Raw genomic sequence first — 12,028 nt, 5'->3', positions numbered from 1 at the left:
CCTTACATACCTCAGTTAAGACTCTTCGAGACTGCAGAAGATATAGGCCTAGCCTATCGAGTTTTTCTTCATAAGGCAGTCCGCTTATTCCAGGTATTACTCTGATAACCTTTCTCTGAACTACTTACAAAGTATTTCTGTAAGTACAGTGACCAGTACTGTATTCCAGATATGGCCTTACCCATACCCTATTCAACTGAAGCATGACCTTCCTACACTTGACTTCAATTCCCCTCACAATAAAACATAATACTGTAGTATTTGGTTTCCTGATGACTTGCCCCTGGTCCAGCCAGTAATGCCCACATCCCATGAGTGAATAAAAGAAAAGAACGTTCTGTGATTCATGCATGGAGACACCTGATCTCTCTGCATCTCAGAGTTCTGCAACCTCTCATCATTTAAATAATATACATTTTCTTATTCTTCCTGCCAAGATAGACAATTTCACACCTTCCCACATTGTACTCCCGTCCCAGATCTTTGTCCACTCATGTAACCTATCGATATCCCTTTGTAGGCTCATTATGTTCTCTTCACAACTTTGCATTGAGTACTTAAAAAAAAGCAAAGAAAATATTGAATGAACTACATCAAAAGGTATAGAAACAAGGCAAGATTGATACCACCAACAGGCCAATCTGTTTGCAACAATCAGGATCAATACTGTCAGATTCAGCTTCATAAAAGGTTGATAAATATACTCACAGCATCTGAGTTTATTATTTTTGGAATCTAGGATTTATGTCGGTATAAAATCATAGAATACTTACAGTGGGGAAAGAAGCCATTCAGCCCATTGAGACTGCACCAATCCGCCAAAGAGCATCCCACCCAGACCCACCCTATCCCTGTAACCCCACATTTACCCTGGCTAATTCACCTAGCCTGAACACTACAGGGCAATTTGGCACAGCCAATCGACCCAACCTGCACATTTTCGGACTGTGGGAGGAAACAGGAGCATCCGACGGAAACCCACGCAGACATGGGGAGAATGTGCAAATGCCACACAAACAGTTGTCCAAGGGTGGAATCAAACCTGGATCCCTGATGCCGTGAAGCAGCAGTGCTAACTACAGCGCCACCATGCTGCCACTAGTATAGTATTTTTATAGTATTTACAGTAGGTATACTATTTTTATCCTCACCGAACCCTCCTTTGCTAGTCTGGTATGACAGTAGGACATTTAGTGTCAGTTCAGGAATTGTGTATTTTTTTAATTCAATCAGTGGATGCGGGCTCCTCTGGATGGGACAGCATTTATTGCCCAATCCCAATTACCTTTGAGAAGGTGGTACTGAGCTGCCTTATTGTACTTTTGCAGCCCATGTGCTGTAGATATACCCACAATGTTGTTCGGAAGGGAGTTCCAGGATTTTTACCCAACCAATACTGTTGTTATACTTCCACATCAGTACAGTGCGTAGTTTGGAGATGAACTTACAGGTAATATCTGCTGCCCTTATTCTTCTAGAAGATAGTGGTTGTGGGTTTGGTACGAGCTGTCTAAAGAGCTTGGTAAATTACTGCAGCGGTTCTTGTAGACAGTGTACACTGTTGCATAGCTTTGTGTTGTGGAATCAAACCTGCTAGAAAATGGGTTGAGCTATAGCAAAGCCAACAGTTGGTGAGAACTAACTGCCACCTATCTATTTGGAGGTCAAAGACACTGTGCAAACCCCGTGAATTTAATGGGTCACCACATTTTCCAAAAAACTGCGTCTGCAACATACCTTTCATTGTCCAATTCAATCCTGATGCACAATCAACAATCTAGATAGACAAAAATGCACTTACTGTATAAGGAATATGTGCAGCAAATCTCAATACCACTACCACAAAGGAGATCACAAATAGGAGATTGTGTTTTAATCTTCATAATTAATATTATTATGAAATAAATATATTTTTCACTATTTTTGAGTTGGAAAATTAAATGCATTTATTTATCAGACTTTGGTTTTGAGGTAGGGAGATCTGTGAAGCAACAGTAGCAGCATATGTTCCCAAGCTGTCAGTTCTATATAATTTTATATAATACTGTACTTCACATGTGCAGCATTCCAATGTAGCAATCCGGATGTTGAACCTTTTGACAGGCCTCTTGTCTCATATCTCTCTTCAAATCACACTGTTCAAGATCAGGTGGAAGCAGATGGAAGGTAGGCATTCAACTAAATGACATTAAATTGAGAAGAAGAATGTTGAGGCTTAAGCAAAAACAAAGAACGTGACAATGAATTCTTCAACCTACATCTGATAACTGATTAATGTATCCTCGGTTCAATGTGGTTTCCTTTCCAATAAACTGCCGGAGAATCACTACAATTAAGCACAAGTACATCTGACCATAATACAATTGCACACTGCAAAGATAAAATTCCTAACCAAAACAAAGCACTGTATCACATTTCTGTAATGGAAGTTAACAGATAATTTACGGCCAATAAAGTACTAACTGTAACAACAGATGTTGAGCAAATGATTCTGTTTTGAGAACCCTGGCTAAAACCAATGTATTAAATACAGTCTCATATCTACACTGTTTACAAAAAATATCAGTTACATTAAGTGTAAGATTAAATATTACAAACTGCATTGAATATAGATTTTTTTTAATTTTCACAAGAAGTGAACAAAGTGACAGATACAAACAGCAGCAAAGAATATGGGAGCTTCCTCTCACAACAACCCAGGAACTTAGAAGTATGTGTTATAATCTACTGGTTAATTAGAACCTAGGTTGCTGTATTAATCCTGACAAATAGAATGGAATCATTGTACTTATTACAGTACAGCAATGAAATACATGCCTGCAAGTCATAAATTGACACAATGATCGAACAAGGAATCATTGTAGAAAAGGGTTTGAAGGACTAATTTTCAAATTGCTGTAATATGTGTTCCCGAAAAGAAACTGAAGAGCTCCATTGCTATCTGGGTATTCAGGCAAGATGTATCAACCACAGAAGGGCACAGCACACATTCATTAGAATTCAACAGAGCCCAAAGAATTAAAACATCAGGAGAGGTTGCACAGATTTGACTGACAACTGCTTGAGGATAATCGATTGAGGGGTGATCTAATTGAGGTGTTTAAAAGCATCCGATTATTTCTCTATATCCAATTTCTTCTCATTCAGAGGTTAAAATTAGAGCTATTAGGCTTTGTGGCATAGTGATATTCTTCCTACCCTGAGCCAGGAGGCCCAAGTTCAACTCCCACCTGTTCCAGAGGAGTATCATAGCATCTCTTAACAGGTTGATTAGAAAATATCTACAATTAGAGCAATGGCTGTTCAGGGGTAATTTTGGGAACTCTGGAAAAAAAAAACCTGGAACTCTCTTCTGTGAAAATAACTACTGTTGAATCTGGTGGTCAATTTAAAATTTCAAGATTGAAATTGATTGACTGTTCAATTATGATACATAGTTATCCAGTAAACTTTGTGAACATCAGGAGTTAGGATTCCTTCTCCAGCAGCTTGCCTACTACTTGAAGGCTGCCTGCTTTAGTCAACTTCTGTTTTCTTCCTGGCCTGGCTGATAACTTGCACTTTAGGGTGAACATAAGCTATCGATTTCAGTGGAAGTTCAAAATATTCTCATCTGGACTTATTCTGCTCCTAGAGATAGTAGGAACTGCCGATGCTGAAGAAGGGTCTAGACACGAAACGTCAGCTTTCCTGCTCCTCTGATACTGCTTGGCCTGCTGTGTTCATCCAGCTCTACACCTTGTTATCTCTTATTCTGCTCCTACCTCTGCATCAGTAGACTTTGGTTGTGCAATAGTTGTGATAAACAATGTGATGCGTTCCAGTAAAATTAATTTGCTTGCTACTTTAATAAATTAATCCAGCTTGCTTTGTTCCACTTAAAAAGCTTATTCAAACTGAACTGGCAGATGGGAGAAATGTCATACAAACACATTTGCTGATATCTCACAGTGCAATTTCAGCCTTACATGTGCCTAAAAGTCACACCCAGCTGGACAATCATAAAGCAGAATTAAAGTGATTTAGGAAGAAGTACTAGTCTAGGTGAACATACTTTTCAATCCACAGGGTGTCTGCACAGAGGACATTGATTCAGCTTCCCACAATTCCTGCCAGCAGGGATTAAGTGAGATGGAAAATGGGCTATAAAGCTCTGTTCTCATTTTGGGAAGAGAGCATTTTCTCTTGCAGAAGAGGGCTAAATATCTGCCCTTAGGCTCTCAGCAGAGTAGCTACCCCAAAAAGGTCATGTTGCAAATGATGATGCAACTTTGCACTTCATTTTCTGTCCATTGGGAATAATGGTTGAAAAATAACACATAGCGCACATGAAAGTTTCAAAATAAACTGTTGATGGATGATATATCAATCAAACTAGGGAACTCAGAATGTGGCATGTAAAATGAATATATGTTACATCAGAGGCTAATAGAATTTTACAGCAAAGTGGAGGCTATTTTGCCCATCATTGCATGTTGGCTTTCCAAAGACACTTTTGATTTACACCCATTCCGAAGGTCCTGTCCCTTATCCATTCTTTAGTGGAAGCATTCCTGTTTTTGACTCAGGACTTGAAGTTGACTGGAGACAACCCCAATGAGTGGAGGCTGATGCTCTGTCTCTGAAACCTGGCTCAGCACTAAACAAGATATAGGTTGTGAAAAGCCCTAACCCCTTCCTCTTATTTAAGACAAGCTGTCTTATTGACCGGTATAAATATGGTTATGGCTGTGAAAGGAGTGCTTATATTTCAGCCATCCAACATGTGTACATTCATAACAATGACTAAGGTGTCTTGTGCATTATGCCAAGAGCAACTTGTGTATTAGGTGGCAAGTCATTTTGTAGTGAAAATAAGCATTCCAGTTTATTTTTATAAAATGATTGAGTATAGCCTTAATGTGGATCAGCAAACAACTTGCATTTCTCAATCATGGTACTCTCACATCTAAGCCAGGAGTTTGTAGGTTCAAATCTCATTCCAGATACTTCCTCACAAAATCTAGGCTGACAGTGTTGGAGTGCTGTTTTGGACAATTTCCTGGTGGAGGTTTGGCAACATATGCATCAACAGTGGGAACACAGGAATGTAAGAACGCATAGAATCATCAGTCAAGTTCTACTATCTTCAAAACGCTTCCCATAGCACTGATTACAACACTCTACCAAGACTTTTTTTATTGGGTAATAAATTCAATTCTCTCATCCTTATCAGTCATTCAACACTTTTACCACCGTTGATCTTTGTTGTCTCCTTGCTTCACTGAGTCAATATAACTTTGTTGTAGAACCTGTGACTTTGTTAAATATTTATCTCCCCTTTAAAATTTTAAATACTTCAGTAAGATCAGTCTTGATCCTTCTTCTCTCCAGTGTAAACATTCTGCACTCCTGCAGTCTCTCTTCATATCTCAAGTGGCTAATCCTAGCTATCAATTTAGTTGGCCTTTGCTGCCCCTTTGGCAATTTGTGAATATCTTTCTCATTGGACAGTGAACACAATCGTGCACTGTGGTCCAGGTAGAGCTGACCTTTTGCTCCACTTAAGTTTTGGAATTACTTTTTAAGAACAGTGCTGTATTTATTTTACATGAGATCCTGGTTGATTTCTTTATAGCTGCTATGAACTGTACTAATGGCTTCCACAATTTATCTACTGGTTTGCCCAATTCCATCTCCAGATGTGAGAACATAGAACCATTAAGTGACATGTGATCATTTGGGGTCATTTTCATGAGAACCGAAGTCATAGTGCAATTCTATTGTCATAAAGCAATAGAAAGAAAAAACAAAACCTTGTACTTACGTCACATTTTTCATGCCACATGCCTGAAAACAGTCGAAAGGAATACTCGATCGGAGCTGTTGTATTGTCTAGGCATTTAAAAGTCCAGCCTTTAAAGGTTTGGCAAAAAACAGCTAGAGTGTAAAACAATTATTGTTTGCTATTTCACTATGTCTGTTAACTTAAGCCTGAGGATTCCATTACTGTATTACTACTGCTGCATGACTGATTTAATAACTTCCCATTATTCCAGTATGGTGACTTCCATTTTACAGCTTGATTGACATTCCAAGTGGTTGTAAACTCTTTGAAGTAGGACTATGAATTCCAATCTTCAAGCAGACTGGGAAAATCAAATTGGCAGAGGTAGTTATGAGAAAGAATTCTTACAGTATGTTCAGCATAGTTTACTAGAACAATATGCTCTGGATCCAACATAGCATTAGCCTATTTTGGATCTGGCAAAGTGAAATGAGGGAGGTTTAGTGAATTATCTTAAAGTAAAAGGTCATCTAGGGGACAGTGATCACAGCATGGTAGAACTGAGGATTCAGTTTGAGAAGGATAAACTTTGGTTGGAAACAAATGTGCTGAATTGAATAAGGGTAATTACATGGGGATGAGGACAGTGTTAGCAAATTAGACATGGAAAGGAATTGAACATAAAAGACAGTTGATGAACAATGACCAATGGTTTAAAAAAAACATGACTCACAGCAAAGATGTAGATTGGGAGAATCAGATTGGCAAAGATAGCCTAAATACTGAGTTCATGGTGTGTTTTCAGGACAATTCCTTAGACTAGTATATTGACTAGGATGGGATTAAACAGAACATGATTAGCCAGGAAGTTAAAGATAGCATCAATTTGAAAGAACAAAACATACAATGTGAAAAAGATTAATGGTAAATCAGAGGATTGGGAAAATATTAAAACCAAATAAAAGATAACCAAAACAAAAAATACATAAGAACAGTGAGCAAGACACTACCTTTAAACCTAGTGTTCCAGTCTATCTTAGCCAGCTCTGCCTTCATTCCCTCATAGTTATCTTCATTTCATTTTAAAAAAAACTCATCATGGACACACATTTTTCCCATCAAACTGAAAATGAAATTCCAACTTGCTGTGATCACATTCACCTTGAGCAATTTCGTCATTAAGTTATTGATTAATCCTGCCTAATAGTATGTGATTAAATATATGATACCCTGTTCCTGGTTCCAGACTATACTAGTCTAAGGAACTGTCCTGAAAACACACCATGAACTCAGTATGTATGCTATCTTTGCCAATCTGATTCTCCCAATCTACATGTAGATTGAAGGCCATTCGCGTTTATTGCAGTACATTTCTTACATGCCCTATATATTTTTTTCTGTACACATGTCCTATAGTATAAGTCTGTTAGAGGGCCTATGAACAACTCCCACAAGTGAACAATGACCTTTCTGTTTATTTTCACTCCCCAAACTGATTCTATATTTTGCTACTTCACGTTAAGGTCATATTTCAGTGCAGAGCTAATACCATCCTTGGTTGCCAATGGCTAATACTGCAGTGATGCAACCTGTGTCATAATTACAACAGCTGAAAGCGTGCACATTTTACATTTGGAGTTGTTCTGCTCCTAGATCAGCTGCTCAACAAGCTGGAGAGCCACACTGGTCCTTTTACATCGTCCATTGGTGCTATTTGTATTCTTCCCCAATCTCAGCTGAAGACTGACTATTGGGTCTGTAGCTGTGGGGTTTAAAATTAGAGTTTTCCATCTCATTGGAAGCTTGACAAACTTTGTTAATGAGCCGTACCTACCCAGAGCAGTTTGGCTTTGAGCGCCAGACACTTGCCTTCAAATGTCTACCACTTTTATAAATAGAGTTACCCTTGTAAAGCCAGGCTGTGTAAGTTTCATTATTACAACTTGCCTGAAATTCTGACCATATTATACCTCTTGTGAATGAAAATCATCTCCACTCTCCTTAGCATCCCAATCCTTCTAAACCTTGCTAAAACTACATCTGTTCATTGACTTGGGATCAATTGTGAAGTCTTGTATGGCCAGCTCAAAGCTAAACTCAACTATTAATGGGAGATGGCATCTTCCAAGTCTGGACAACTTCTAAGACATCTCCTGAGCCCTAACTCCAACACTTAGATGTACCTACTGAATCACAAAACTTATTCCGAAAAGTTCTGACTACACATAGCTATACAACTGCTCTTGACTTCTCAATGAGCCTCAACTATAATACTATTTTTGGACCTACTGATTCCTCCAACCTTTTCTAGAGTCCTAACTACACAGAGCAAGCAGCCCTAAATTACCTCAGTCAGCAGCACAGCTTAAGAGTTCTTTTCTGCATGAAGCCTGCATCTGTATTGCTCTGTTTTCAAACTCCAACTAACTGTAATCCTGGAACCGTTTTTCAGTGATCCTTAAACTGTTTTGTGTGATCTATCGGAAACCTTGCAACAAGATCCCTACTGCTAGGCAGAATTGAATTTAGTAACCCAACAGTCAAATGCAGCAATCCCTTCGAAACGATCTGTTCCCTGAATGTTACAATGTTCAAAGTGTGCTGGCTTCTTCAGCACAAATTGCATACAACAAAAATATGGAGTTCAGCACACTACAAAGAGTAGCAACTGATAATGGTCACTTGGATGAGCTACCAGATGGAAGCTGACGTCCTCACAAATATACGTTGATAACTATACAAAAGAGAGGCAGTGGAAACCAATTTCTAAGGAAAAGTGTACTGAAAATGCTTCCCTCAATTACACAAGACATCAAATTTCAATACTGCTGTGAGTGTGTTTTGCAGCACCAACACCATTTGCAGGTCTAGTTTTCTTTTATATAATGTTTTATAATCCCAATTGTTGATATTGGGCAATAAGGCTATCAGAATTATTCATATTAGTATTTCCAGTTAGTGCAACAACAAGGCATTCTCAAAAAGCCTGACATTGAGTGAGATAGAATGGGGTGGGTGAAGGGAATGTGGAATCTCTACGTGAGGAATAAGCTTTGCATTTCTAATGTATAACCTACTAAAATCAAGTTAAATGTATTAGTGATCCCACAGTGTTCTACACAGGTGTGCTTTAAAATTTAAAAAAAGTGAAATTTCCTGGATTGTACTGCTACAGAGACAATGCATGGCTTTTAACACTAATCTAGCATTCAAATTTCCTGAATCTTGTCAGCATCCAATAAAATGTAAAAGCAGTGTAAACCAAGCAAAAATTAACAGAAGCAAGCAATCCAGTTCTGAAAGTTAAAGTTTGAAGCCATCAAACCATTACTCGCACATGTTGAATGCAATATGTGTAGGGAAATACATGAATAGGGGTGCTTATGTCGGAGTAAACCATTTAGGACTGAGATGAGGATTAATTTCTTCACCCAGAAACTGGCGAACCTGTGGAATTTGCTATCAGAGAAGGCAGTTGAGGCCAAAACATTGTAAGATTTCAAGAAGGAGTTGTTTCTAGCACTTGAGGCTAAAGGGATCAAGTGATACAGGGAAAAAAGCAGGAACATGCTATTGAGTTGGATGATCAACCATGATCATGATGAATAGAGGAGCAGGCTCTAAGGGCCATACAGCTTACTCCTGCTCCTATTTTCTAGTATCTTGAAATGGAATGGTGCAAACTTCCCTCTTGTTAACAGAATATATGCAAAAAGCATTCAAAGCTATAAAAAGATTGATGCAGCTTTGCATAATATGAAATATACATAAAACAAACTGCTAATCACTTAAAATCACCCTAATGGTGACTTCAGGCATTACTTTACTTTTGGCCATCAGATTACACGTGTTCAGAATTTCAGGAACTGTACAGAGCAATCTCTGTACTTTTGTATGTGAGCAGAGCTATGTTAATAAACCAAGCGGGGTTCAGAGTATGAAAGGGAGCAGTGCATATGACCATGTCAATGTGTGCATACTGGGTGTTTTGGGGTAAAACCAGGGTGAATGATTTATCTTCATATTCCCAAGGAATATAAATGTGGAACAACTCTGTTCTAATACTGTCATTATTTTGAAACCTTCCCTGAAATTATGGGCGTCTGTATGCAAGGTACCAATCTAGTCAATTGAAATGATTGGCAACTCTAGTAGCGCTCAGCAAAGCCTGTGCTAAGTTGCATGTCACAGCATTCGCAAAAATTTGACTGACCTTATTTTGAATCTGAATGTATTTCTTGTTGATATTAACACATGTGGGACTCTGAATTTGTAGCTTAATTTTAAAGGGGACTCACCAATGCTGGAGTTAATGTCGCCATTTTCAGACTCTGCGCCATGCTGGTTACTGTTACCATGGAAGCTGTTCATGGCTTCTAATTTGATCTTTTTCGCCTTCATAGCCTCTGCTATGGCAGCATTGGTAGCTGCTGCAGCTGCAGCTGCTGCTGCTGCTGTAAGACCTGTTAAAGAGAAGACAAGACAAGAAAAAATATATGGTGAGATCGGCAAAAACTTCTAAGGTTAGCCCATGATGGCAGACATTAAAGGTGCATAAACTTCAGCTCATCCAAAACTCTGCTGGCTGTGTCCTGACTTGTCCATCCACCAGCCTTGTGTTCTCAGACCTCTCTCAATCTAACAATGCCCCTGGGTTTAAAGTTCTCATTCTATTTTTCAAATACCCCCATTGCTCTGCCCATTTCCATCTCAGTAATCCCCTCCAGTCACAGAACCCTCTGTGAGAGAGATCTCTATACTCCAGGACTGGCCTCTTGCATATAACCAATTTCAATTGCTCCAACCTGCCATTCCTATAGCTGATTAAACCACAAAGTCTGGAATTTCCTCCTTAAATCCATCCAACTCTCTATCTTGTTCTTCTCCTTTAAGATGTTTCTCGAAATTTACCTCTTTCAAACAGGTTTTTGGCCATCTAAGTATCTCCTACGTTGTTTGTTGGTAATTTTTACTTGTTAACAATTTATGTAGCCAGTTGTACTGCCTTAAAACCCAAATTATTGTTATTACTGTAATGCTCCCTCATGCCGAAGCAACAGCCAGCACTCAACCTCAAGATTACAATATGAAGTTAACCACTTGTTTTATATATTACAGGTGTGTCTTACCCCACTGCCTTAAATCTAGATGTGAATCACACTACCTTCAAGAAAGAAGGATGGAGAAGAATGTTGGAAATTTGTCATAACTCATCTAAACCCATTCCTACTGAACTGGAAGAATTGACTAGTTATGGAGCCTTTATGGTGTTTATTGTTCCATCTGTGCTATGTAATGAAAGACTCCAATCCCTAACCTCCTCATCTGAAGTCTGAGATTCACATCAGATTGGTTGTCAATGACAGATGCAAATCACCTGTTGCCACATAAATTGAAGCATGCATCAAATAGTTAATGGACCTTCGTAAAAGGGTAGGAATATGACATAAGTGTAAGGGTCTTGTGCTGTAATACTAGTATCACTACCTTTGGGCCTGAAGGTTTCTGGTACAAGCCCCACCTATTCTGGAAATGTATTATAACAGGTTGATTAAAAATAATGGTTAAAAGGCTCTGTGGCACAATGGTAAGTGTTCCTATCTCTGAGCCTGGAGGCCTGGTTCAAGACCCACCTGCTCCAGAGGTGTGTAATAATATCCCTGAACAGCTTGATTAGAAACTATCTACCTACAAGGTAATTGTGATGATAGGGCACTGGGATGGGAGAATGCAAGACAGATATGGTGTCAAGTATGTACAGAATTAGCTGGGGAGGTGGTAGGATCCCATCCAGTAGGATGTTAAATGGGTAGGAGGTTCAGACCATAAACACTGTCCTCCATTTTGATTACATTACAATACATCACCCCACTCCCACACACTTTCAGTATCTTGTTTGCACGGGTTTGCTCTCAGAAAAGCTGAGCTATTTTCTGACATTAACACCCTATTCTTCATTCATATCACTCCTCAACTACCATTAGTACACTTTTTTTGGTATGCTTTGGACACCCTCACTGTCTATTCCACTTGCTCTTTCATTCCTTTGTCAACAGCATAAAAACCATAATTTTTCAACTCCTTGCAGTTCAACAAAGAGTCATCTTAGACTTGAACGTCTAGCTCTGCTTCTCTCTTCATAAATGCTACAAACCTGATGAGTTTCTCCAGAACTTTCTGTTTTTATTTCAGATCTCCAGCATCCACAGTAGTTTGTTTTTTATTTGGAAGCTTCCTTTTATTAGAAAAACTGGCAGTTCT

The 12,028-nt window shown here is 38.8% G+C and overlaps 1 protein-coding gene across 1 annotated transcript in view; it reads right to left on the bottom strand.

Annotated features, from left to right (window-relative positions):
- The window catches only part of dachc (dachshund c), a 569,756-nt gene that overhangs the window by 290,228 nt on the left and 267,500 nt on the right, over positions 1–12,028 (bottom strand). The window contains exon 4 of the mRNA XM_048598317.1: positions 10,066–10,230. Within this exon, the coding sequence (XP_048454274.1) occupies positions 10,066–10,230 (165 nt within the window). The remainder of the gene's footprint in view (positions 1–10,065; positions 10,231–12,028) is intronic.

Source organism: Rhincodon typus, chromosome 6 (genome assembly GCF_021869965.1).
Source record: "Rhincodon typus isolate 14 chromosome 6, sRhiTyp1.1, whole genome shotgun sequence".
NCBI classification, from domain to species: domain Eukaryota; kingdom Metazoa; phylum Chordata; class Chondrichthyes; order Orectolobiformes; family Rhincodontidae; genus Rhincodon; species Rhincodon typus.
The sequence above is the reverse complement of the archived record's forward strand: the minus strand, read 5'-3'. Positions and strand labels throughout refer to the sequence as shown.